Genomic DNA, 21950 nt, shown 5'->3' with positions numbered 1-21950 from the left:
TTGGGCTTTTAGGGCTGTAGAACCCTGTGATCCCCTCATACCCAGCAAACATTCTGACCTCCTAGAAAAGAGGGGGGAGAGAGGGGCATCAGGGGAGGACAGAAGGGCATGAAGTGAGGAGGAGAGAGGCATCAGTGATTTTGGGCCCAAAAAGTACTGCACAAAGTAAGCAGGGACACTTACGGGGTATGGTTGGGACAGATTCAGTTTAAATTATCAGCCCACCTCAGAGCAAGTAACGGAAATACCGGGGTGGGGTCAGAGAGGCCAGACTTTACCCTCCGGAGTCGGTGTCGTGAGCAACTGAGGAGAGCGGGACGCGGGACGGTATTTATTTTAGGGGCGGAGCTATGGGCGGTGCCGGTTGTGTTCGGGGCGAGGTGTAGGACTGTCCCGCGGCCGGGTTTCAGGCGGAGTCTGGCGAGCTTGTTAGGGGGATTGGGGCGGAGCCGGTTGCTCTTTGGGCGGGGTTTCCGCAATCCCGGGGCGGAGCTGAGGGCGGTGCTGGCTGCTCCCTGCTCTCCCTCTCTCAGTCCGCCCGCAGCTCCAGAGCCTCCGGGAACTTTCTCTTCTTCATCCAACTGGGATTATTGGAGGAGACCCCGAACCCCCTGTGAGTAACTTCCCCGTGTGTCCGGGAGCCGCACCGGGCCCCTGTGTCTGGTACTGGGTGTGGGGGGTTCTACTGCCTGGGGCCCCCTGTTTGTGTAGTAGTGGATGCGGGGTCCTGCCTGGGGCCCCTGTTTGTGTAGTAGTGGATGTGGGGTGCTGCCTGGGGCTCCTGTTTGTGTAGTAGTGGATGTGGGGTGCTGCCTGGGGCCCCTGTTCGTGTAGTAGTGGATGTGGGGTTCTGTGTAGGGCCCCTGTTTGTGTAGTAGTGGATATGGGGTTCTCCACTGGGTGTGAGGTACACATTACTATCCTGCTGCGCTGGGTCACATGTATGTAACACGCGTGTGTCGTCAGTACACAGAAAAACCATGACATCTGTCGCCCCGCGGACAGGAACCGACCCCCTAAATGGGTCTCCCGTCCCGAGATCCGGCAGTCGGGTGCCAGAGATTCTTCTCCTCGTTTACTGTCTGCTTCTAGTATGTGACGGACGTGATATATACATATAGGGAGCCCTCACACCGTGTATATACATATAGGGAGCGTGCCCTCACACCGTGTATATACATATAGGGAGCCCTCACACCGTGTATATACATATAGGGAGCGTGCCCTCACACCGTGTATATACATATAGGGAGCGTGCCCTCACACCGTGTATATGTATATAGGGAGCGTGCCCTCGCACCGTGTATATGTATATAGGGAGCGTGCCCTCACACCGTGTATATGTATATAGGGAGCCCTCGCGCCGTGTATATGTATATAGGGAGCGTGCCCTCACACCGTGTATATGTATATAGGGAGCCCTCACACCGTGTATATGTATATAGGGAGCGTGCCCTCACACCGTGTATATGTATATAGGGAGCGTGCCCTCACACCGTGTATATGTATATAGGGAGCGTGCCCTCACACCGTGTATATGTATATAGGGAGCGTGCCCTCACACCGTGTATATGTATATAGGGAGCCCTCACACCGTGTATATGTATATAGGGAGCCCTCACACCGTGTATATGTATATAGGGAGCGTGCCCTCACACCGTGTATATGTATATAGGGAGCCCTCACACCGTGTATATGTATATAGGGAGCGTGCCCTCACACCGTGTATATGTATATAGGGAGCGTGCCCTCACACCGTGTATATGTATATAGGGAGCCCTCGCGCCGTGTATATGTATATAGGGAGCGTGCCCTCACACCGTGTATATGTATATAGGGAGCCCTCACACCGTGTATATGTATATAGGGAGCGTGCCCTCACACCGTGTATATGTATATAGGGAGCGTGCCCTCACACCGTGTATATGTATATAGGGGAGCGTGCCCTCACACCGTGTATATGTATATAGGGAGCCCTCACACCGTGTATATGTATATAGGGAGCGTGCCCTCACACCGTGTATATGTATATAGGGAGCGTGCCCTCACACGTGTATATGTATATAGGGAGCGTGCCCTCACACCGTGTATATGTATATAGGGAGCGTGCCCTCACACCGTGTATATGTATATGTATACGCAGGGAGCGTATGAGTCGCCGCGGCTCCCTCTCCCTCTGTGAGTCGGATTATTCTGCGTTTCCATCGGGATCCGGATCTCCTGCCAAATCCGGAGCGGCACCAGGCGGGGTTAATCCTTGGCCGTCTGGGAGATCGTTTAACCCTTTCTGAACAAACCTTTTCTGTGGGTCCAGGTTGTGCAAACTAGTAGAGACCCTGCATACCGGCCCCTCCGGGGGCCGACATCCTGCACGGGCGGCTGCTCTCCATACAGCCTTCTGCACGTCGCGGGGGCCGCCTGTGTGTGATTGTGATGTAGCTGCGTGTGCCGAGCGTGTACGGGGCTGAATCATGCTAAGGGGGGGGGCTGGGGGCGGCTCGTGACCGAATCCTGGGGCAGATTTGCTGATCTTCGCCTTTAATTCGATTAACGGATTAGCAGCGTCCAGGAGAGCAGCGCGGGAACCCGGGGTAAGGAGTAGGGCACTCGGGGGAGCGGCCCGTCCCAACCGGGTCAGTACACACTCACCCTGCGAGTGGCCTCTCGCTGCCCGCGACGTCCCGCACTCGGGTCTCTGGTGATCGGTAGTCGCTGACCGCGGAGTCTGGGAAGCGGTTTCTCCGATTTGGCGAACCGCGCCGGGTTTGGGAGAGAGAACTGGTAATCGGTCAGCGTTAACCCTTTCTTGGTTGCTGCGGCTCGTAATTGTTATTATTATAGAATTCTGATACATTTCTTTTGGGACCTCCGAGGTTTCTTACAGTATCCGCTTTTCATATCACCGGCGCGCTGTTATACTGCATGGTCCGCAAACCAGCAGAGCTGACAATCAGCTTCATTTGGAGTGATGTAAAGTTTGAAAAGTGGTCTTATTGCCGTAGCAACCAATAGACCAATTAAATTGGTTACTACGGTGATAAGACCACTTTTAAACTTTGCACCTGAATCAATCTTTTTAACGTTACCCCCACGAGTGGCATATCCTGACCTGGGGCTGCGGCCCCCGTAAATACCCACTGACCCCCGGGGTCGTTTCTCTGTGGAGGTGAAACCATTACCCGTTAGCAGGTTAAACATACAGAAGCTTTTAATAAGCCTTCCCGGTTACTATGGCAACAAGCTGACGACAACAACTGTTACGAGCTTCTGTGTCACATGACAATTAAGTGTTTCCCTCAAAAATTGCCAACATGGCAAAGTTTGACAGGCTGTAGGGATGGCGCTGTGCCGGCTGAGAGTCATGGGACTCGTAGTTTGCACTGGTTTGGAGTTTCTAATGACGTGTGTGTTCCCAGCTATCAAGAGTGATTCTGGGCAAATGGTCAGGAGAAACATCCCTCAGGTTTCCATGGTAACTGCTCCACATTTACAGCTTTGACCCAAAGTGTCCCCCGGTTTAGCTGGGTTGAAGTGACGACATCTCGCTGCTGGTGGGACTGTGGCCCCCACAGGGTGGTCTGCCCAGAGCTGCCCCCTCATACCCGTCACTGAGTTCGGGGCAGTTCTGTTTGTTTTCATTATTTTTTGTGTTTTCCTTTGGAATTTGCAGAGATTCCGTTCCAGCAGGAAGTCGTGCTGATAAAACATGACATCATCGGGACGGGGTTATATTTAGATGAAGCGACATGTTTTTTAGTAACATTTTGACAGTTTTTGTAACTTTCCTCATTACCACGGTAACCGCAGGCAGCTCAGGCCGCTACCTTATCTGTTTCCCAAGGTGACTTTTTCCGCCCCTTGCTTCCAGGCTCGCTGAAGCCCATTGTCCTTTGCCTGGCCAGAAATTCTGACGCTGCAGTTCCCATAATTATCCGTTCTCCGCCGAACGTGCGATTTAAAGCCGCAGGGTGGCTCGTGGCTGCCCGTGGCAGGGAGTCCACGCCATGCGGCCGGCTGGCGGCACTGCCCAGGTGGTGCAATAACGCCGGAGCTGTTAATCCGGTTCATCGGGATCCAAAAAAAAACTTTATAGGGAACCTAGCAAAAAATGTAAATAATAATAGAATTGAATGCTAATAATAACTCTATTTAAATATTAATAATATTATTATTCTCGGTATCTCGGTAATCTTGCTCGTTACGCGCAGGAAGGACGCGGGGTTATTAAAGAATACTTTGCGCTGGGTTGCAGGGCACATCTCTGGCACTTAAGGGGTTAAGACAGTGGGTTTAAAGGGCCAGCGCGTCTCTATTGTGATTTGTATTTTTGGGGGGGTTTTTTGAGGTCACCGTTTAATGTTTTACTGTTTTTTTCCGCTTTTCTGCGTCTCTAATTAAGATACTTTGTGACGATGAGGTTTTGTTAACTGTTTCAGTCCCTGGTCGTTCCCCTTGAAGTTTTGTTCATTGTGTTTCTCGCGGCCCCCGTTGTAGCCGTTAACGGCCGCTAATGTAGAATTTAAGACAATGGCTCCTTTCTAACATTCTTTGTGGGTTTTTTCTGTGTCTAAAGGAGCAAATAAAACTGCACAAGAGACGGGGGGGGGGTATAAGGTCCCCGGGCGCGGGGTATATACCTTCCGGCCGCCGGAATACAGATATACGTTAAAGTTATGTTACTGTATCTGAATTTACCATCAATTTAGAGACTCACACCCCTATACCTACAGGACCGGTCGTACCCCATCCGCTGCACCAAAACTACACCAGTACCGGGGGCGAGGGAGCCGAAAACACTGGGAACCAGTAACGCTGCGATCCCAGTAACTTATTCCAGAAAAGGGGTATGAGATGGGGTGTAGGAGGGGGTATGAGAGGGGGTAAGGGGGTATGAGACGGGGGGTAAGGGGGTATGAGACGGGGGGTAAGGGGGTATGAGACGGGGTGTAGGAGGGGGTATGAGACGGGGGGTAAGGGGGTATGAGACGGGGTGTAGGAGGGGGTATGAGAGGGGGTGTTGGAGGGTAAGGAGGTATGAGACGGGGTGTAGGAGGGGGCATGAGACGGGGTGTAGGAGGGGGCATGAGACGGGGTGTAGGAGGGGGCATGAGACGGGGTGTAGGAGGGGGCATGAGACGGGGGGTATGGGACGGGGTGTAGGAGGGGGTATGAGACGGGGTGTTGGAGGGGGTATGAGACGGGGTGTTGGAGGGTAAGGAGGTATGAGACGGGGTGTAGGAGGGGGTATGAGACGGGGTGTAGCAGTGTTGGGCAGTAGGAAGGGGGTAAGATTGCGTGCATACAGTCTGACCCGGTATAATACCCCGTGATACACGGTATCACTGTTGGATGTGGGGACACCTGTCTGCGTGGCTCGCGGGGAATGCGCCAATCGCTCCCCGCGTTGTTGCCGTGAAACATTCTAAAAAGCGCGAAGTTCTGTAACTGTTCCCCCAACGTCTTGTTTTCTGGGAGATGAAGCGGCTTCGCTGTCCCTTTAAATGTTGCAGCGACCGGCGATCTCCCTCGCTGCCGAGCGTCCGCCGGCCACCGGTTCCCCGGCTGCTTCTCGTTACCCGCTGGCGTCCGCTTCCCAGCCGACGGACTCCGCGGGGAGAACGAACCGCTCTGTTTGTGGGATTTCTCGGGCTATAAACGGCTCTGTTGGGGATGCGCAGGTTCCGTGTGATTTAAACGTCCCTCTGCGGCCCCCGGGGGCCCCCGAGCAGCCTCTGGTTTGAGCCGCAAATCGTATCACGTGGAGTTTTCTGGACGGCATCCAGTGACTCGGTAATGTATGAAATCTGGTTTGTTGGTTAACGTCGGGTAAAACATTAAAAGCTCGTCCTCGACATTCCCCCCCCCCCCGGGCACAGGGGCGGCCAAGCACCGCCACGGACTGTGTCGGCGATACAGAATGAAATGAGTGTGTGGGCAGCGCTGCGGGAACGTGTCGTTACCCCAGGGCATGGATGTTCCAGCAGTGGGAGGGTTAATGGCATTTGGCACGGATGTCACATTGTGACCGTGGGGGTCTTTTTTGTGTATTTTTTTTATGCCCTCCGGGGTCCTGTAATACCCGCCGAGTATGAAGAATTTGCGCCGTTTAGTAGACCTGCTCGTTAGGGGGGGGGACGCTGGAGTTAATTGTTTTTGCTGAGGAGCCCCCAGGGATTTTTTTCCCTCCTCGGTGACATGCGCGGCGCTCACCGGCAGAGAATGTCGCTTGTGTTTATCCGCCGGTCTGTCGCAGGGAGGCCGCACATTACGCTCGGTGAAAAGAAGTGAAAACGCAGGCAGATGACTCACGCCGGCGGGGGAGGGGAGCTTCACCACACACAACTTTTTTAATAATTCCTCCCCAAACTTTCTAAGAGGGGTTTCTGCAGCCTGAGCCGTTTATATCGCAGCCGCGCAAGTTGTTGGAGAGATGATTTCACTGTCTTTTTGGGGATATTGGGGGAAGCGTTTTTGGCGCGCGCTTCGCTTCCAGGATCTCCCCCAAAGAGGTCCTAATTATTATTATTTATTTATTTATTATCATTATTATTATTATTATTTTATTATTGTTTTATAAAGTGACAAACGACCCCGCGGCGGCGGCTCCATTCCTGATATAAACCGCATATATTTTGTGGCTTAGCTGCTGCAGATCTTCGATATGGGGGGCACTGAGCCGATAAGGAGCCCCCATCTCGTTTCGTTAACTCTAAATTGGCCAAAACTTGTGTTTCTTGTATCCTAGCGATGATGTTTTGGGGGTTTTTTTCTATAATTTCCTTCCAAGGACTGGATTTTTTTGATAATATTCTGGAAGGATTTATTTCTTTTTGGCCGATTGCGAGATTTGGGGCTCGGCCTCATCGTCTGGCGCTCTTCCAGCCAGCACCGCTCCCTACACCAGACGACGCGTTTGGCCCCCGGAGCTGCCTCCGGACACTCCTTACTCGTTTCTAAAGACCACTTATAAAAAAAAGTCAACTCTGCCCCGGGAAGAGCGAGAGATCGGGGCAGAAAAAACAAACATCGCTACGAGATTTCCAGATAAAACAAGAAAAGACTGAAACAGATGAATTCAGGGCCGTCCGGAGCCCCGGAGGGCCGCCAAGCTGACGACATCGCTTCTAAGACCCCTTACATCTCCTTCCAGCTGCCCGGCGGAATTCCGCACCCAGAACCCGGCAGGAGTGAAGTCAGCAGTGATTGGTTCTTGCTATGGCGTCGTCTGGTGCTTTGGGGCCCGTCCAGAAAGCCCTTAAGGGCCACGGCTGATTTAAGGGGCCTCCTATCAGTTTCTTAGATACCGTATCAGGAACGTGTAAGGAACCCATGGCATTCGCGTGTCGGTAGACGTGTCCCAGGCGTGTTGGATCGTTAAGCGCAGGGAAGATGCGGTTCCAGGCGGAGATGCCGCGTTATGTATGAAACATGCGTTTTTACAGTAAACTCCCCCAAATCATCACCTGTTTGTTTAGGAGCAAATTCACTTTTATTTAAAAGTAACAAAGTGTTGCCAAAATTCTACAAAATCAGATCGAAGTACGAGAGATTCTTCGTGGTTTATAAACCGAAGTGCAAATGCTTTCATTTCGGTTACATTGTAACCGTTTGGAATTCTTCGTATTCTTAGAATTTGTAGCTGACGTTTTTAGCCGTTAGGGCAGAGACCGTCATCCATCATGCGCCATCACCCTGTCAGTGCCACGGACCGCCCCCGAGGAGCCCAGTCACCCCGCCGGGAGCTTGTGAAACACGCAGGGGGTTGGAGGGGGCAGATCTGGATCCAGGGAATTGGGGGCTGCTATAAAGGTCAAGTCAAGGAGTTTTGGGAGGGAGTTTCATAGAGATCACCAAACGCGCCGACCTCTCCCGGCTGCTCCATGCAGGGTGCTTCGCGTGGTTACATTACGGGGTATTTATCACGCCCCGCGTTCTTTAGATAAGGGCATTTACAGTCTATTTATTCAGCAATCCAGGAATTCCTCCTGAAAGTCACTTGTGGCTCTTAACGCGACTCGGGAGGGACAGCCGAGGGGGCCGGAGACGCTGATTGTAAGCTCCTTTGAGCAGCTCCCTCCTCACCTTTTGTCTCTGTCCTGATTGTTATGTGATGCGATACTTGTTACGTCCCGTTTACCCGCTGTACAGCGCTACGGAATATGACGGCGCTATATAAAACAATAAATAATAACAGATCCCATGGCGGCCGGTATATACCGCGTGCGCGTCGCTAATTCCAATTAATTGTAAAGACGACCCCGACGGGGCAGGAGGGTAAAGGTCACGAGAAGACGATGTGTTAAATATTAGGGCGTTAGGACTGCTGCCCGTTCTTTGACACTTTGTACGTACAGTAACGAGATTTCCAGCAGCGCGGGAGTTTTCCGGGGTATTCTGGGTAATTAAAGAATAACAAACTATATGTTTTTGTATACGTTGTGTTTGTGCTGCGGACGGAATCCTCTGAGACAGGAAGTACAGAGTGCGGCAGACATCCGGCTCCTGAATCTAAGACGAGACCAACCACTGATTAAGGTCTTTACAGCAGGAGAAACGGGCGACTAGACGGGGCCGGATGGGGGCCGATCTGCCGGCGGGTTCTGGGTTTCTATAAAGTTCTGCTTGCCGGCTGTTCATGCGCGGAGTGTCTGGTAAATGCTGTGTTTATAATGGCGAGCGGTGCTGTTGTTTGTGTTGTGTAGCGCTGATGTCAGCACGCCGGATCTTTTCACTGTGATTGCGTTTTACACGGTGCCCGGCGTGTAATCCGTCGCTCCCAGCGGACGCACGCAGTCCCGAAAATGGGGGAGAAGCGGCCCTGTATAATGTATAGATAAATCAGTGAGCCGGCCCCTGTATAATGTATGGATAAATAAGCGAGCCGGGGCCCTGTATAATGTATAGATAAATCAGCGAGCCGGCCCTGTATAATGTATAGATAAATCAGTGACCGGCCCTGTATAATGTATAGATAAATAAGCGAGCCGGGGCCCTGTATAATGTATAGATAAATCAGTGACCGGCCGCTGTATAATGTATAGATAGATCAGTGACCGGCCCCTGTATAATGTATAGATAGATCAGTGACCGGCCCCCTGTATAATGTATAGATAAATCAGTGACCGGCCCCCTGTATAATGTATAGATAAATCAGTGACCGGCCCCTGTATAATGTATAGATAAATCAGTGACCGGCCCCTGTATAATGTATAGATAAATCAGTGACCGGCCCCTGTATAATGTATAGATAAATCAGTGACCGGCCCCTGTATAATGTATAGATAAATCAGTGACCGGCCCCTGTATAATGTATAGATAAATCAGCGGACCGGCCCCTGTATAATGTATAGATAAATCAGCGAGCCGGCCCCCTGTATACTGTATAGATAAATCAGCGAGCCGGCCCTGTATAATGTATAGATAGATCAGTGACCGGCCCCTGTATAATGTATAGATAGATCAGTGACCGGCCCCTGTATAATGTATAGATAAATCAGTGACCGGCCCCTGTATAATGTATAGATAGATCAGTGACCGGCCCCTGTATAATGTATAGATAAATCAGTGACCGGCCCCTGTATAATGTATAGATAAATCAGCGAGCCGGCCCCCTGTATACTGTATAGATAAATCAGCGAGCCGGCCCTGTATAATGTATAGATAGATCAGTGACCGGCCCCTGTATAATGTATAGATAGATCAGTGACCGGCCCCTGTATAATGTATAGATAAATCAGTGACCGGCCCCTGTATAATGTATAGATAGATCAGTGACCGGCCCCTGTATAATGTATAGATAAATCAGTGACCGGCCCCTGTATAATGTATAGATAAATCAGTGACCGGCCCCTGTATAATGTATAGATAGATCAGTGACCGGCCCCTGTATAATGTATAGATAAATCAGTGACCGGCCCCTGTATAATGTATAGATAAATCAGTGACCGGCCCCTGTATAATGTATAGATAGATCAGTGACCGGCCGCTGTATAATGTATAGATAGATCAGTGACCGGCCCCTGTATAATGTATAGATAGATCAGTGACCGGCCCCCTGTATAATGTATAGATAAATCAGTGACCGGCCCCCTGTATAATGTATAGATAAATCAGTGACCGGCCCCTGTATAATGTATAGATAAATCAGTGACCGGCCCCTGTATAATGTATAGATAAATCAGTGACCGGCCCCTGTATAATGTATAGATAAATCAGCGAGCCGGCCCCCTGTATACTGTATAGATAAATCAGCGAGCCGGCCCTGTATAATGTATAGATAGATCAGTGACCGGCCCCTGTATAATGTATAGATAGATCAGTGACCGGCCCCTGTATAATGTATAGATAAATCAGTGACCGGCCCCTGTATAATGTATAGATAAATCAGTGACCGGCCCCTGTATAATGTATAGATAAATCAGTAACATTCGCCTGCAACTTCATAAAGGACTCGAGGTTCAATTTTAGGAACAGAAAGTTCTCAATAAGAGAAAAACAAACTAGTCCAGCTTTTCTCCCGGTGGCTGAGGGTGATGAGGATGGATAATGATAATATCCCGCGCTGGCTGAGGGTGATGAGGATGGATAATGATGATATCCTGTGTTGGCTGAGGGTGATGAGGATGGATAATGATGATATCCCGCGCTGGCTGAGGGTGATGAGGATGGATAATGATGATATCCCGCGCTGGCTGAGGGTGATGAGGATGGATAATGATGAATATCCTGTGCTGGTTCCCTGCTGCCAGATGTCAGAAAGTAACTTCTTTTTCCCGTTTGATTCCTGTCAGTCCGTAGCGTGCGGGTTTTTATTGCGAGAATTTATATAGTGGAAGCCGTGCCAGGTGCCCCGGTGGAGGAGGCCGTATCATCCACATTCCACATGCCGAGCCCCATGTACTCAGCACTTTACACCTCCCTTTATTCCGCTTGCTGTGTTATGATGGATTTTTTTTCTCTGAAAACCCTTTTTTTATATATTTTCGTTCTCTGTAATGAAGCTTGGTGGCGGCTGAGCGGCGGCTCGTGACGCGCCGGGTGGAACAGATGCTTCCTCTCCCGGCCGGGGTATTAAGGCTGATCCTCTGAGGACGAGAAGCCACCCAGACGTTCATTAGGAAAACAGCTTAACCCGGGATAAAGGCTGAGACTCGCAGGGAGGGGGATCCCAGGAGAGGTGGGAATCCCGGGCCAGACGTCTCAAGTCGCTCGTCGTCCTCCCGGAATACGGTTCTAAGAGATCGGCCCCCGATCTGCCGCTGGGCGAGGGTGTGTGGAGCATTACCGGGCATCTGGGGTTCGTTGCCCCCCATTCTGCCGCAGGGGTTATCTCGGCCACAGAAGGGGGGGGACACGAGGCATTTCAAATACCACCATCATGGGGCAACACGTACAGCTCTAACTCTCACTACCCTCAGCCGACTTCGCTTCTTTCATAAAATATCTAAACTGAATGTATACCTGTCGGTGGAGATTTGGGTAAAAGGCGGCCCGTCCAGGGCACGACAGCTTAATAAAAATGCCTCCTCGTGTTTAACCCCTTGTGGGGCTCGGCTGGGGTAATTAGCGGGGCCCGGATCCTGCTGCAGTCCGTCACTTCCTGATCTCTCCGTTGCAGACTTCCTGGCCGGGTTCTTTCTGTCGGGTGACGTGGTTGGCGAGCGGCCCCCTGTCACTCGGGCCCCCTATCGCTCGGCCCGCTGTTTCCTCTCTATCTGCGGAGCTCCCGGGGCCCCTCGCGGCTCCCAGCTCGCTTTCCTGCTTGGTGTTCCTGCGAGCGGTCGATGCGTTATCCGGAGACCGGGAGTTTTATTCACAGAAATATCCATATTTTTTATTACAAAATAAATCACCAATTCAGCAAAATCTGCTTCTCAATCGGTGGTTAGAAAAAGACGCTTATTATGCACCGGAGTATAATAATAATATTAATAATAAAATAATAATTTCATATCTTATTCCTGATAATTGATATTTTTATCTCAATCGTTTCTCGTCACTTTGTTACTCTGGGGGTGAATAAACGTTTAACGCTACCGCCCCATTTACAGCCGAATTCATAATGATTTCCTTCTGACTATAATCTGAAACAAGATGGAACGGAAGTTTTACTGAGAGGGTGGTGGATAAATGGAGCAGCCTCCCAGCAGAGGTGGTAGAGGGTAATACAGTGAGGGGACTAAACATGCATGGGATAGACATCCGGCTCCTGAATCTAAGACGAGACCAACGACTGATTAAGGTTTGAGTCGTTACAGTGGGAGAAACGACGACTAGACGGGGGCCGCCGGGGGCCGTTCTATTCCTGTCCGGGGCGTGAGGCTCCTATCTGCTCGGCTCTCTGAGAGGTTTGCAGTCGGGGGATCGTTATCTCCGGCAGATTCTTGCTTCAGAGGACGGTTTGCGTCGGCGGCTGCTTCTCTCTGCGGTTCAGTCGTTTATTCCTGTTTTATAAATAGAATTACGGAAGAGAATAGAAACCCAGACCCTGCCGGCAGATCGGCCCCCGGCGGCCCCCGTCTAGGCGCCCGTTTCTCCTGCTGTAACGACTCAAACCTTAATCAGTCGTCGGTCTCGTCTTAGATTCAGGAGCCGTATGTCTATCCCATGCATGTTTAATCCCCTCGCTGTATTACCCTCTACCACCTCTGCTGGGAGGCTATTCCACTTATCCTCCCTCTCAGTAAAACTTCCTTCCATTTCATCTCAGCACTGAAGGGGTTAACCCAAAATAGAATTTTTGAGGGGTTCGATAATAATTTTTTTTTTACTATTTTTCCTTAATTTGGCCAGAAAAATGACCAAAATATGCTTTTTTTTCTTGATATTTTACTTATTTACTTGGCTTGGTGGAGTTTATCCCCTTATATCCATGGCAACGGGGCGCGCCGGACGGAATCTTATCTGATAAGAGTCGGCTTTGATATTTTCTTGAAAATTCCAAATATGCTGTAATTTTACAGAAAGTTCCATCTTTTCTCCTCCTCTGCGTCGGATTTCTTCCTCCCCGGTGCGCTCCGTGCCGGTTAAACCTCAGAAACCAGCAATCCGGGGGCCGGGGGGCCACGGCTTCTGAAACATTATGTCTGGATGCCTCTTTTTGGGGGGATTCCTAGATAAGTTCCTGTTTGGTTCCTGAAACTTCTATAAATTTATAAAAAAACATACTTTTTTTTCACATTTTTTTCCTAAATTGACGATTTTTTAGCAGCCGGAATATTTTGTTGCCGGCACATTCAGCGGTACTAACCTGACTCTCGGTGGTCCGAGTCCGAACCCCCGGCCACCGTCTGTGAATGGAGAGCGTTTACTGTAACAAAAAAAGCTTCTGCCGCCATGGAAAAAAAAAAGCTGCTTCAGGTTTCTATGGAAACGAGCAGAAAATTGAAAAAAAGTATAATTGAAAAAAGACTCAGAGGAGAGAAGAAAAGACGGGGAGAGGGGAGAGAAAAGGAGGGGGGAGAAGAGGAAAAGAGGAAAGGGGGGGGACATGAACTTTACTGAACAAATCTAGAACCCACGTCGAGAAAAAACTGATATTAACAGAATTTAGAACGTTTGCAAAAAGTTACATTTCCGGTCTTATTGGGGGTTTAAACAAAATATTGTGATTGAGAAGGAAAATATTATTGGCCACGATTTACCCCGCCAGGGAACGCCACGGTAACTGCCCCCCCCCCTATTATTCCCGAGTTTCGGAAGACATTACGGAAAATGTTCTGTTTTATGGGCGTTTGGCGCTGCCGGGTCTGGATCAGCCGCCGGCATTAACCCCTTAGCCGCCGCGGCCTCCCCAACATTCCCGTCCCCCGCTGCCAGTAAGGGGGCCGCCGCGGCTCCTCTGGAGCGCGTTTCTCTTTTGAGTGTTTCACGCCGTTCCGGGGAGAATTCCGTCCATTTCCTCATCATCTAAAAATTTCCCATAAACAAGTGCTGGGGGGGGTAACTGGGAGGCCGCTGGGTCTCGGGGGGGCTTTTAACCCCTGCCACTCAAAACCCTCGCCATCCAGTCCACCTGCGGAATATCACCCGGAACCAAAACATACCTAGAACTGCTTCTGCGTCACGATACCTTGAATCTATTTTTAACCCTTTCACCTGGCAGCGGAGGGGGTCCGAGGTGCTTTTGCTTTGTGTGGAACTCCAGCTGATTTTGTAGACTTGGGGGGTAATTTCGGGATGGCCTGAGTTCGACTGCCCTTGCTGCCCGTCACGAGTCACCCACAGGTGACATTTGGGGCGGCTCTGCCGGGAGGCGGATTTCGTTTCTTCTTTGTAGTAACGCGTGGTCCTCCCTTTCTGGAAAGGGCCGGGTGCTCTTTATGGATACATCGTTAAAATGCGAGATACGACTTTATGATCCACGGAGGAATCCGTGGAAAATAGGAAGATTCTATCTTTTTAATGCTTTTCTTATAATTTTCTCCATATTTTTTGTACAATATTTTTTTTTGGTGTGGGGGGGGTATGAGTGAATGAATGTAGCCGCGCTTTGATTGCATCACATGGGGTTTATCGCGCACGCACGCTAACACCGTATTTCTTTCTCTTTTATTCCGCAGGCCGCTCGTGACCCCACGGTTTCAGTGTCTCTCGTGGCCCCCGGTTTCGGCGTCTCGTGGCCCCCCGGTGCCTGACATGACGCTTGCCGTTGGCAGAGCCAGGAAATCCCGCGCCTGTTGAGTCCGACATGGAGCTCAAAGTCTGGGTGGACGGCGTGCAGCGGATCGTGTGCGGCGTCACGGAGGTAACCACGTGCCAGGAGGTGGTGATCGCCTTGGCGCAGGCTATCGGTAGGTGCACGAGGGGGCGGTCCGGGGTAATAACTGCCCGCCGTACCCGGGGGGGTTATAAGTAAAGAGCGAGACCCGCTACATGTATCCGCCGGCGGAATGGAGCGTATCGGAAACATCCGGTTAAAGAATGTGCGTGAGCCGATTCATCCAGACAGCGAAAAGCGAGTCCGTCGGGGGCAACAGCGGGACCGCGGGGGTCTTTAATAGATTTAAAGGGACAGTAACGCCTTGTAACTCAGTCTGAGACCGCTCGCCCAGATATTAATCCAGGTAATACCCCTGTACTAGCATTTACCCCACGCACCTCCCCCGCCCTCCTGCCCCATTTTTTTCATTGCACCTCCAGCCTTTGTGTTTAGTCTGTAAGTAGAAACCCCGCTTCCCGGAGACTTCTGAGCCTCCAGGCTTTGGCTGTAACTGGGGCTCCGGGAACATCGGGGCTCATTGTGCCAAACCAGCCGACGAAGGCCAAATGTGCGCGGTCAGCGCCGGCCCCTGGGCCCCCCGGAGTCCGTGTTATGTCTGGGGAGATGTTATTGGAGAGATCCTGCCAGGGGCCGGGAAGCCAGATGTTGCGCATGGGCTCCAGATCCAGATGTGAGACGATCCCCCGGCCAGAAAAACGCACTTCAAGGTCAGAGAGAGACGTTACAGAAACGATAAACCCACCATCTGAATCCGCAACGCAGACCCTCCTTTACACCATTAACCCTCGTGAGATAAGAAAGCTGCTCGCTGGCCCCAAGAGCTTACAGGAGTAAACCGGGAGCCGGTTGAAAACTTTAGGACACTTTAAGTGAGGAGGTTAAAACCCCTGCCTCGGTGTCTGACTTTGGTTGAGGGAAGGTTAATCCCTGCTTTGGGGGTCACTTTAGGTGGGGTGGGGGTTAACTCCAATCCTAGGTGCCCCTTTGGGTGAGAAGGGGTTAACTCCTCCCCTGTGTGTTTCTTTGGGTGAAGGGTCTCTGGATGAGAAGAGGTTAATTCCAGCCTTGGGGGTCACCCTTGGTGAGGAAGGGTTAATTCCCACCCTGGGGGTCTCTGGGCGAGGAGCTGTACAATAGTTTGCATGGGATTAACCCTTTCCTCCCACTTAGCTCGTCCCACCCCAAGGGGGCTCTTTATTCCCCCCCCCCGTCACTGGCTGCGGGGGCATTAACAAATTTACTGCAAAACAATCCAAAAATAGGCGTGATTTCTGCACCCGTATTTATCACCGGATCAGGTTCCCTAATTAAAGATTCGCAGATTTTCCGCGCGGCCCCCGGGGGCCAGACGGTATTTCGGTGAAACCCGCAGACGAGGCGGGCGTTTGGGTTCCCTGACCGGCTCGCTAGCCCTGAAACGGTTAAATTGATCACATATGTGTTTTTTTTGAGAACTCTTTTGATTTCGAGGAGTCTGTTTGAAGTCGCGGGACTCTCGGTGACCCCGCGCATGAATGCATCGTTTGTTGGCGAGTCCTGCAGCTGGTTAACGGATCATTTTCCTAAAAGTAGTGATTTCAGGAAGTCTCGGCCCCTCGGCTCGCAGCCCGAGCTTTAACCGGTTCCAGGGGCCACGGCTTCCCGGATCAGCCCTGAAAAGGGGGCCAAAACATTACATTCAGCAATTAAGGGGTGTTTTTTTAGGTCCATTATTCAGTTTTTTGGTCCTGACGTAAGAAATTCTTGTACTTTAATTTAATTAAATAACACATCTGGGGCCGTCGCTGAAGCTTCTTCTTCCCACCATCGCCTGAGAAGTCATGTAAGAAAAAAAGAGACATTTCCTAAAATTAGAGCGTCCTGTGGGCTGCGGCTTCCTTCACCTCTCAGCGACACAGATGTCTCCTTCTCATTACGTCGCTAAATTACAGAGAACGTTCTGCATGCACCAAGAGGGGCCCGAGCCGGACAGCGCCAGGGGTTGGCCGGTACTGCCCTGTAAAATGCATGGGCAAAACGAACGAGGCAGCCTGTTGTGGGCTTAAAGGGGGGGTCCCCACCTCTAATAACCATATAAAGGGGGGTCCCACCTCTAATAACCATATAAAGGGGGGGTCCCACCTCTAATAACTATATAAAGGGGGGTCCCACCTCTAATAACCATATAAAGGGGGGTCCCACCTCTAATAACCATATAAAGGGGGGGTCCCACCTCTAATAACCATATAAAGGGGGGGTCCCACCTCTAATAACCATATAAAGGGGGGTCCCACCTCTAATAACCATATAAAGGGGGGGTCCCACCTCTAATTACCATATAAAGGGGGGTCCCACCTCTAATAACCATATAAAGGGGGGTCCCACCTCTAATAACCATATAAAGGGGGGGTCCCACCTCTAATAACCATATAAAGGGGGGGTCCCACCTCTAATAACCATATAAAGGGGGGTCCCACCTCTAATAACCATATAAAGGGGGGGTCCCACCTCTAATTACCATATAAAGGGGGGTCCCACCTCTAATAACCATATAAAGGGGGGGTCCCTTCGAAGTTTTCACAAACCTGCCTTTTGTTTGGGTCTCAGAGAGTTAACCCCTTGCTGACACGAGCCAACTGCAGTACCCCCTCTATATACCCCAGGGGTGTCAGCTGACACTCAACCACCTCTTCTGGAAAGCGGGTGGACACGGGGGTCCCATATTGCAGAGAATAATAGGGGCAGTGTGACCTTTGCTCCCTGTCCTCAAACGCCTGCTTTTTCTTCATTTACTGCCCCCGGGGGGGGGGTATTCGGAGGATTATTAAAGCCCCGCGGGGGGGGGGGTGGTGAAGTTTTGATCTTTGAAAGTAATTATACAGATGCCTGTCAGAGCTGCGCATGGAGAACAATTTAAGCCGAACTTTAATGGGTAATTTTCCTGGAACGTCCGGCGAGACGAATGCAAAATTCACAAAATTCATGCATTTTTATAAATTGTTTCCAAATTTTACAGAAACAAATCTAGAAAAATAGCAATAAATGGAAAACAAAAATGTAGCAAATAACGCAGCCCCCCTGTGCTATTTGGGGGTCTTGCTGGTTCTGTTAGACTGAGATGTAAACGTCCCGTGATTATCAGCGGTAAGAAGTGGCTGAATCCCAAGAGCTTGCACTTTTTTGGGCGGCCACTGCTAGCTCTTTGCTTGCGGGATCCGGTATCTCCGCGGCCGGTGCAAGCCGATGACGCATCGCACGGCGGACGTGCCAAAGTCTCCCACGCACAAGATGCTCGGCGTGTGCGAGTTGTGACACAAGGCGAGGATGTTTTTAAACATGCGCAGCCTCGGCGTCTGGCCTGTAATGCGCATTTTATTGCAGCATGGCGGCTCTCGGAGCTGAGCCAGCGCTCTACGGGTCCGCTAAACGGAGCGTTCACGATATAACGCGGCCAAATACATTGTAACGATTTACTGGCCGCCTACAGCGCACGTCACGCCGCCTGCAGCCAATGGGAGAGGCTGCTGATTTTTCATTGGCTGTGCTGTGTTCTAAATCAGACTAAGAGATGCAGAATGCGTCGCCTGCGGTTTATAGTCGATGGAATTTCACGTTTCTATGTATTTTTTTTACTAAACATTAATATAATAAACGTTTTATTGAATTTCCAGAATTTCCAGGCTAACGAAGCAAAGGGAAAAAAATGTTAAATAAAATAATGTAAAAAAAATTCACAGAAGGTGCAGCAAATAGAAACAAAGTAATTAACAAAAAGAACAAAAAACTTCAAATATAAGCCAAGCAAAAAATCAAATAAAAAAAAAAATAAATCAAGTGAAAAACAATAGAAAGTTGTGTGTTTTTTTTAGGGGTTTTTGTATGTTTTCCGGTGGCTCGGAGCCCTTAAGGGGTAGGCTGGGTGTTTAACCCTTGCTGGTTTGAAGGTTCTTTACGCTGTATCCCGTTTCACTCTGTGTGGAGGGATTAAGCGGATTCGCCCCCGGTGATTTCCGTATCGCGCAGGTGATTTCATTCTCTCTGCTCAGTAAAGTGAGAAGGAGGTTATTGCGCATGAATATTCCACACCTGAGGCTGGCCCTGGTTAAGCGTCCTTGGTGAATGTGGGACGTGTGACTTTTTTTTAAATAAAAAAATAATAATAATAACTAAAAATACCCAAATGGGAGGCGTTTTAAGGCAAATCTTTTTTCCAGGAATTTCAATTTGTTGACCCTTTTAAATGTATTTAATCGGATTTCATTATTTAATAATTTAATGTTCTTTAACGTAGTGACATCATACGTTGTACATTATGCAGACATTAAAGTGTCCCGGTATCCAACCTTTTTTTATTATTTTATTTAAAAAAAACATTTAAAAAAAAATAATAATTTAAAAAAACCCTTTTTATTATCTTTTCTTTTTCATAAAAAGCTAGAAAAATAACAGTTTTTAGGTTTCACAACGAAACAATTTTTTGCCATTAAACTGCTGGTGAAGTAGAAAAAAAAATAACCAAAGAGCGCCCCCTGCTGGTATTATTATTATTATTATTATTATTATTATTATTAGAATACCCCTGCCCTGTGCTGTAGGAGGCCATGCGCTAACCCCGTATTCTTGTGTTTTTAAGGGCGCACCGGGCGATACACGCTGATAGAGAAATGGAGGGACACGGAGCGGCACTTGGCTCCGCATGAAAACCCCGTCATTTCGCTAAACAAGTGGGGTCAGTACGCCAGCGACGTGCAGCTCATTCTCAGACGCACGGGGGCTTCCATCAGCGAGAGGCCCACCTCGGACAGCGTGGCCCATATACCCGAAAGAACTTTGTACAGACAAAGTCTGCCCCCCTTGGCCAAGCTGAGACCCCAAAATGACAAGTCCATGAAACGCAGGGAGCCCAAAAGGAAATCTCTGACCTTCACCGGGGGGGCCAAGGGGCTGATGGACATTTTCGGGAAGGGAAAAGAGTCGGAGTTCAAGCAGAAAGTTCTGAATAACTGCAAGACGACGGCCGAGGAGCTGAAGAAGCTGATCCACCTCCAAAGCGAGAAGCTCCGCTCCATCGAGAAGCAGATCGACTCCAGCGACGCGGAAACCAAGTTCTGGGAGCAAAAACACAAATCGGACGTCGAGGAGGAGATCGCCCGGCTGGAGCAACAAATCAGACGGAGCGGCGTGGAGATCGAGGAGGAGGAATTCTGGGAAAACGAGCTCCAGATCGAGATGGAAAACGAAAAGCAGCTGAAGGAGCAGCTCCAGGAAATGACGCAAAGGATCTTCCAGTGCGAGAGCCGGCTGGCGGAGTACCGCGCGCGCATACACAGCATAGACGGCGGCATCGAGGCGGAGAGAGCGCAGCGCGAGGTCCGCGTCTCGCAGGTTAACGAGGAGGCCGTGCGCGAGAAAATAGAGAAGATTAAAGGAGAGCTGGAGCTCCAGGTGCAGGAGAACCAACGGCTGGAGAACGGCACCAAGGCCGTGGAGCGGTCGCTGGGACAGGCCAGTAAGAGGTTAATGGTAAGTCTGAGTTTCATTGGCTGGGGATAGGTGAAAAAAAAACCCGGTGTTAACCAGGCGATTGGTTTTATTTCACCCCTTTTTTTTTTTTTTTTTTTTTTTTTAAAGGATCGGGAGCAAGAACTGGAGCAGCTGACCAAAGAGCTCCGACAAGTCAATCTCCAGCAGTTCATCCGGCAAACGGGGACTAAAGTGACGGTGCTACCGGCAGAGCCCGGTGAGACGGAATTCCCAGTGCCGGAGAAAGGTAGGACGGTGCCCGGTGACTTGGGTTTGAGGTGGGACGCCGGTGTAATTGTCGGGATGCCGCAGTCCCCTGCGTGGCCAGTAGGTGGCAGCCTTTATTTATTGTCATTCCGGTTACTTTGTAGCAAGCAAAACAAATAGAAGAACTTTTGTATCCAGATTAACCCCGTCCGCTGGGCTCGCACCGAGGGGCATCAGATTTGGTTAAGGGGTTAAGTTTTTGTTACCCTCGCGTAGTGCAGTAAGAACCAGGACCTTCACCTGGAGCAATTTCAATGCTAACTTTATGATGTCCGGTTTCCATGGAGACTGCTCCAAAATGTAGCAATTGGCCTCAGATTTTCCTTGATAAGAACGATCTAATAGATGTCCGACCAATCACTCATGGGGAGAAAAAGGGCCATCAGATTCAGTAATGGGGTGCGGGGGTAACTATTTCACTGTAAGGGTAACTTCCATGACCCATTAGACCCACATGACCTGAATGTACCTCCTCTACTTTTCAGAGCCAGCATTTCAGTCGGGGTCCCTGAAGCGGCCGGGGTCCTCGCGGCAGCTGCCGAGCAACCTGCGCATCCTCCAGAACGCTTTGTCGTCCGGTTTTAACCCCGAGGGCATCTATGTATAACCAAGAACCTTTCGGGGAGGTGACGCTCCGATTGGGTGCCTCCCGCACCCCCTGCAAATTCTGCCCCCGCCCGCCGGGGGCCACACCAGCTGCACGGATGCCGGAGGAACAAACTAGAGACGCGTCGGATCCGCCAGCGAATTCCACATCTCACGGCCAGTATTTTTAGCGATTCCACGGCAAGCGATTGCTTGCGCTTCGCGGTCCGGGCAGGCGAAAAGCGGAGATTTATTCGGGACGCTGTACAGAAGAACGGAAAGTCGGCTCTATTTTTTTTTTTTTTTGCGATTGCGGATACATTTTCTTACTATTTCCGAACAAAAAAAAAAAGAATATATATTTGTTACGTTCTGTGTAAATTTCCAACATTTCATTATTTTATTCCTGTGATTTTCAGCCATGACAGTGTTACGTATCCGGGGTTTGGTTACATATCCGGATTTAGCGTGAATGGCGGCGGGGCGGCGGGGCGCACGGTATTATTATCTATTCTGTAAGTTAGAGAGGGGATCGTGTTTATGCCCCCCACGTGTTTACCGTCCGGGAACCAGAGTGTCCGGGTAAAATATGGTGACGGTACGGGGCGCGTGAGAGCTGTATGGCGGGTCAGCACACCGGGAACATCCAGGCGCCAGTTAGCCAGAGCGCTAGTAGCCCTTGGGGGGGGGGGGGGTCCAGCTGGTGCCACTGGGTGGTCTCGTTACTGCTCATGGGCGGTCCCGCTGATGTCTGTGGGCGGTCCTGTTGACGCCCCGGTTGGAGGGTGAGGGAGTGGGGGGTGCAAAACACCGCTCCCTCAACCAAAAGTTTTTTCCGCGGTGTCACCCGGCGTCTCCGGCGGAATCCCAGGGA

At 50.4% G+C, this 21950-nt stretch overlaps 1 protein-coding gene across 2 annotated transcripts; it reads left to right on the top strand.

Annotated features, from left to right (window-relative positions):
* The first annotated feature begins 14689 nt into the window (after nt 1-14689).
* On the top strand, nt 14690-21098 carry LOC149271620 (ras association domain-containing protein 8-like). Of its 2 annotated transcripts, none has more exons than XM_089507268.1 (4): nt 14690-14792; nt 19335-20224; nt 20333-20471; nt 20977-21098. In XM_089507268.1, the coding sequence occupies exons 1-4, from the start codon at nt 14690-14692 to the stop codon at nt 21096-21098; spliced, it is 1254 nt and encodes a 417-aa protein (XP_089363394.1). The 2 variants fall into 2 exon arrangements, with proteins under 2 accessions (XP_089363394.1, XP_089363393.1); XM_089507267.1 differs by having other exon boundaries at nt 20333-20479; nt 20979-21098.
* Nucleotides 21099-21950: the final 852 nt, after the last annotated feature.

Source organism: Sceloporus occidentalis, unplaced genomic scaffold (assembly GCF_023333645.1).
Source record: "Sceloporus occidentalis isolate IW3139 unplaced genomic scaffold, rSceOcc1.0.p SCAF_483, whole genome shotgun sequence".
Classification (NCBI taxonomy): domain Eukaryota; kingdom Metazoa; phylum Chordata; class Lepidosauria; order Squamata; family Phrynosomatidae; genus Sceloporus; species Sceloporus occidentalis.
This window is presented reverse-complemented; position numbering and strand designations above follow the sequence as displayed.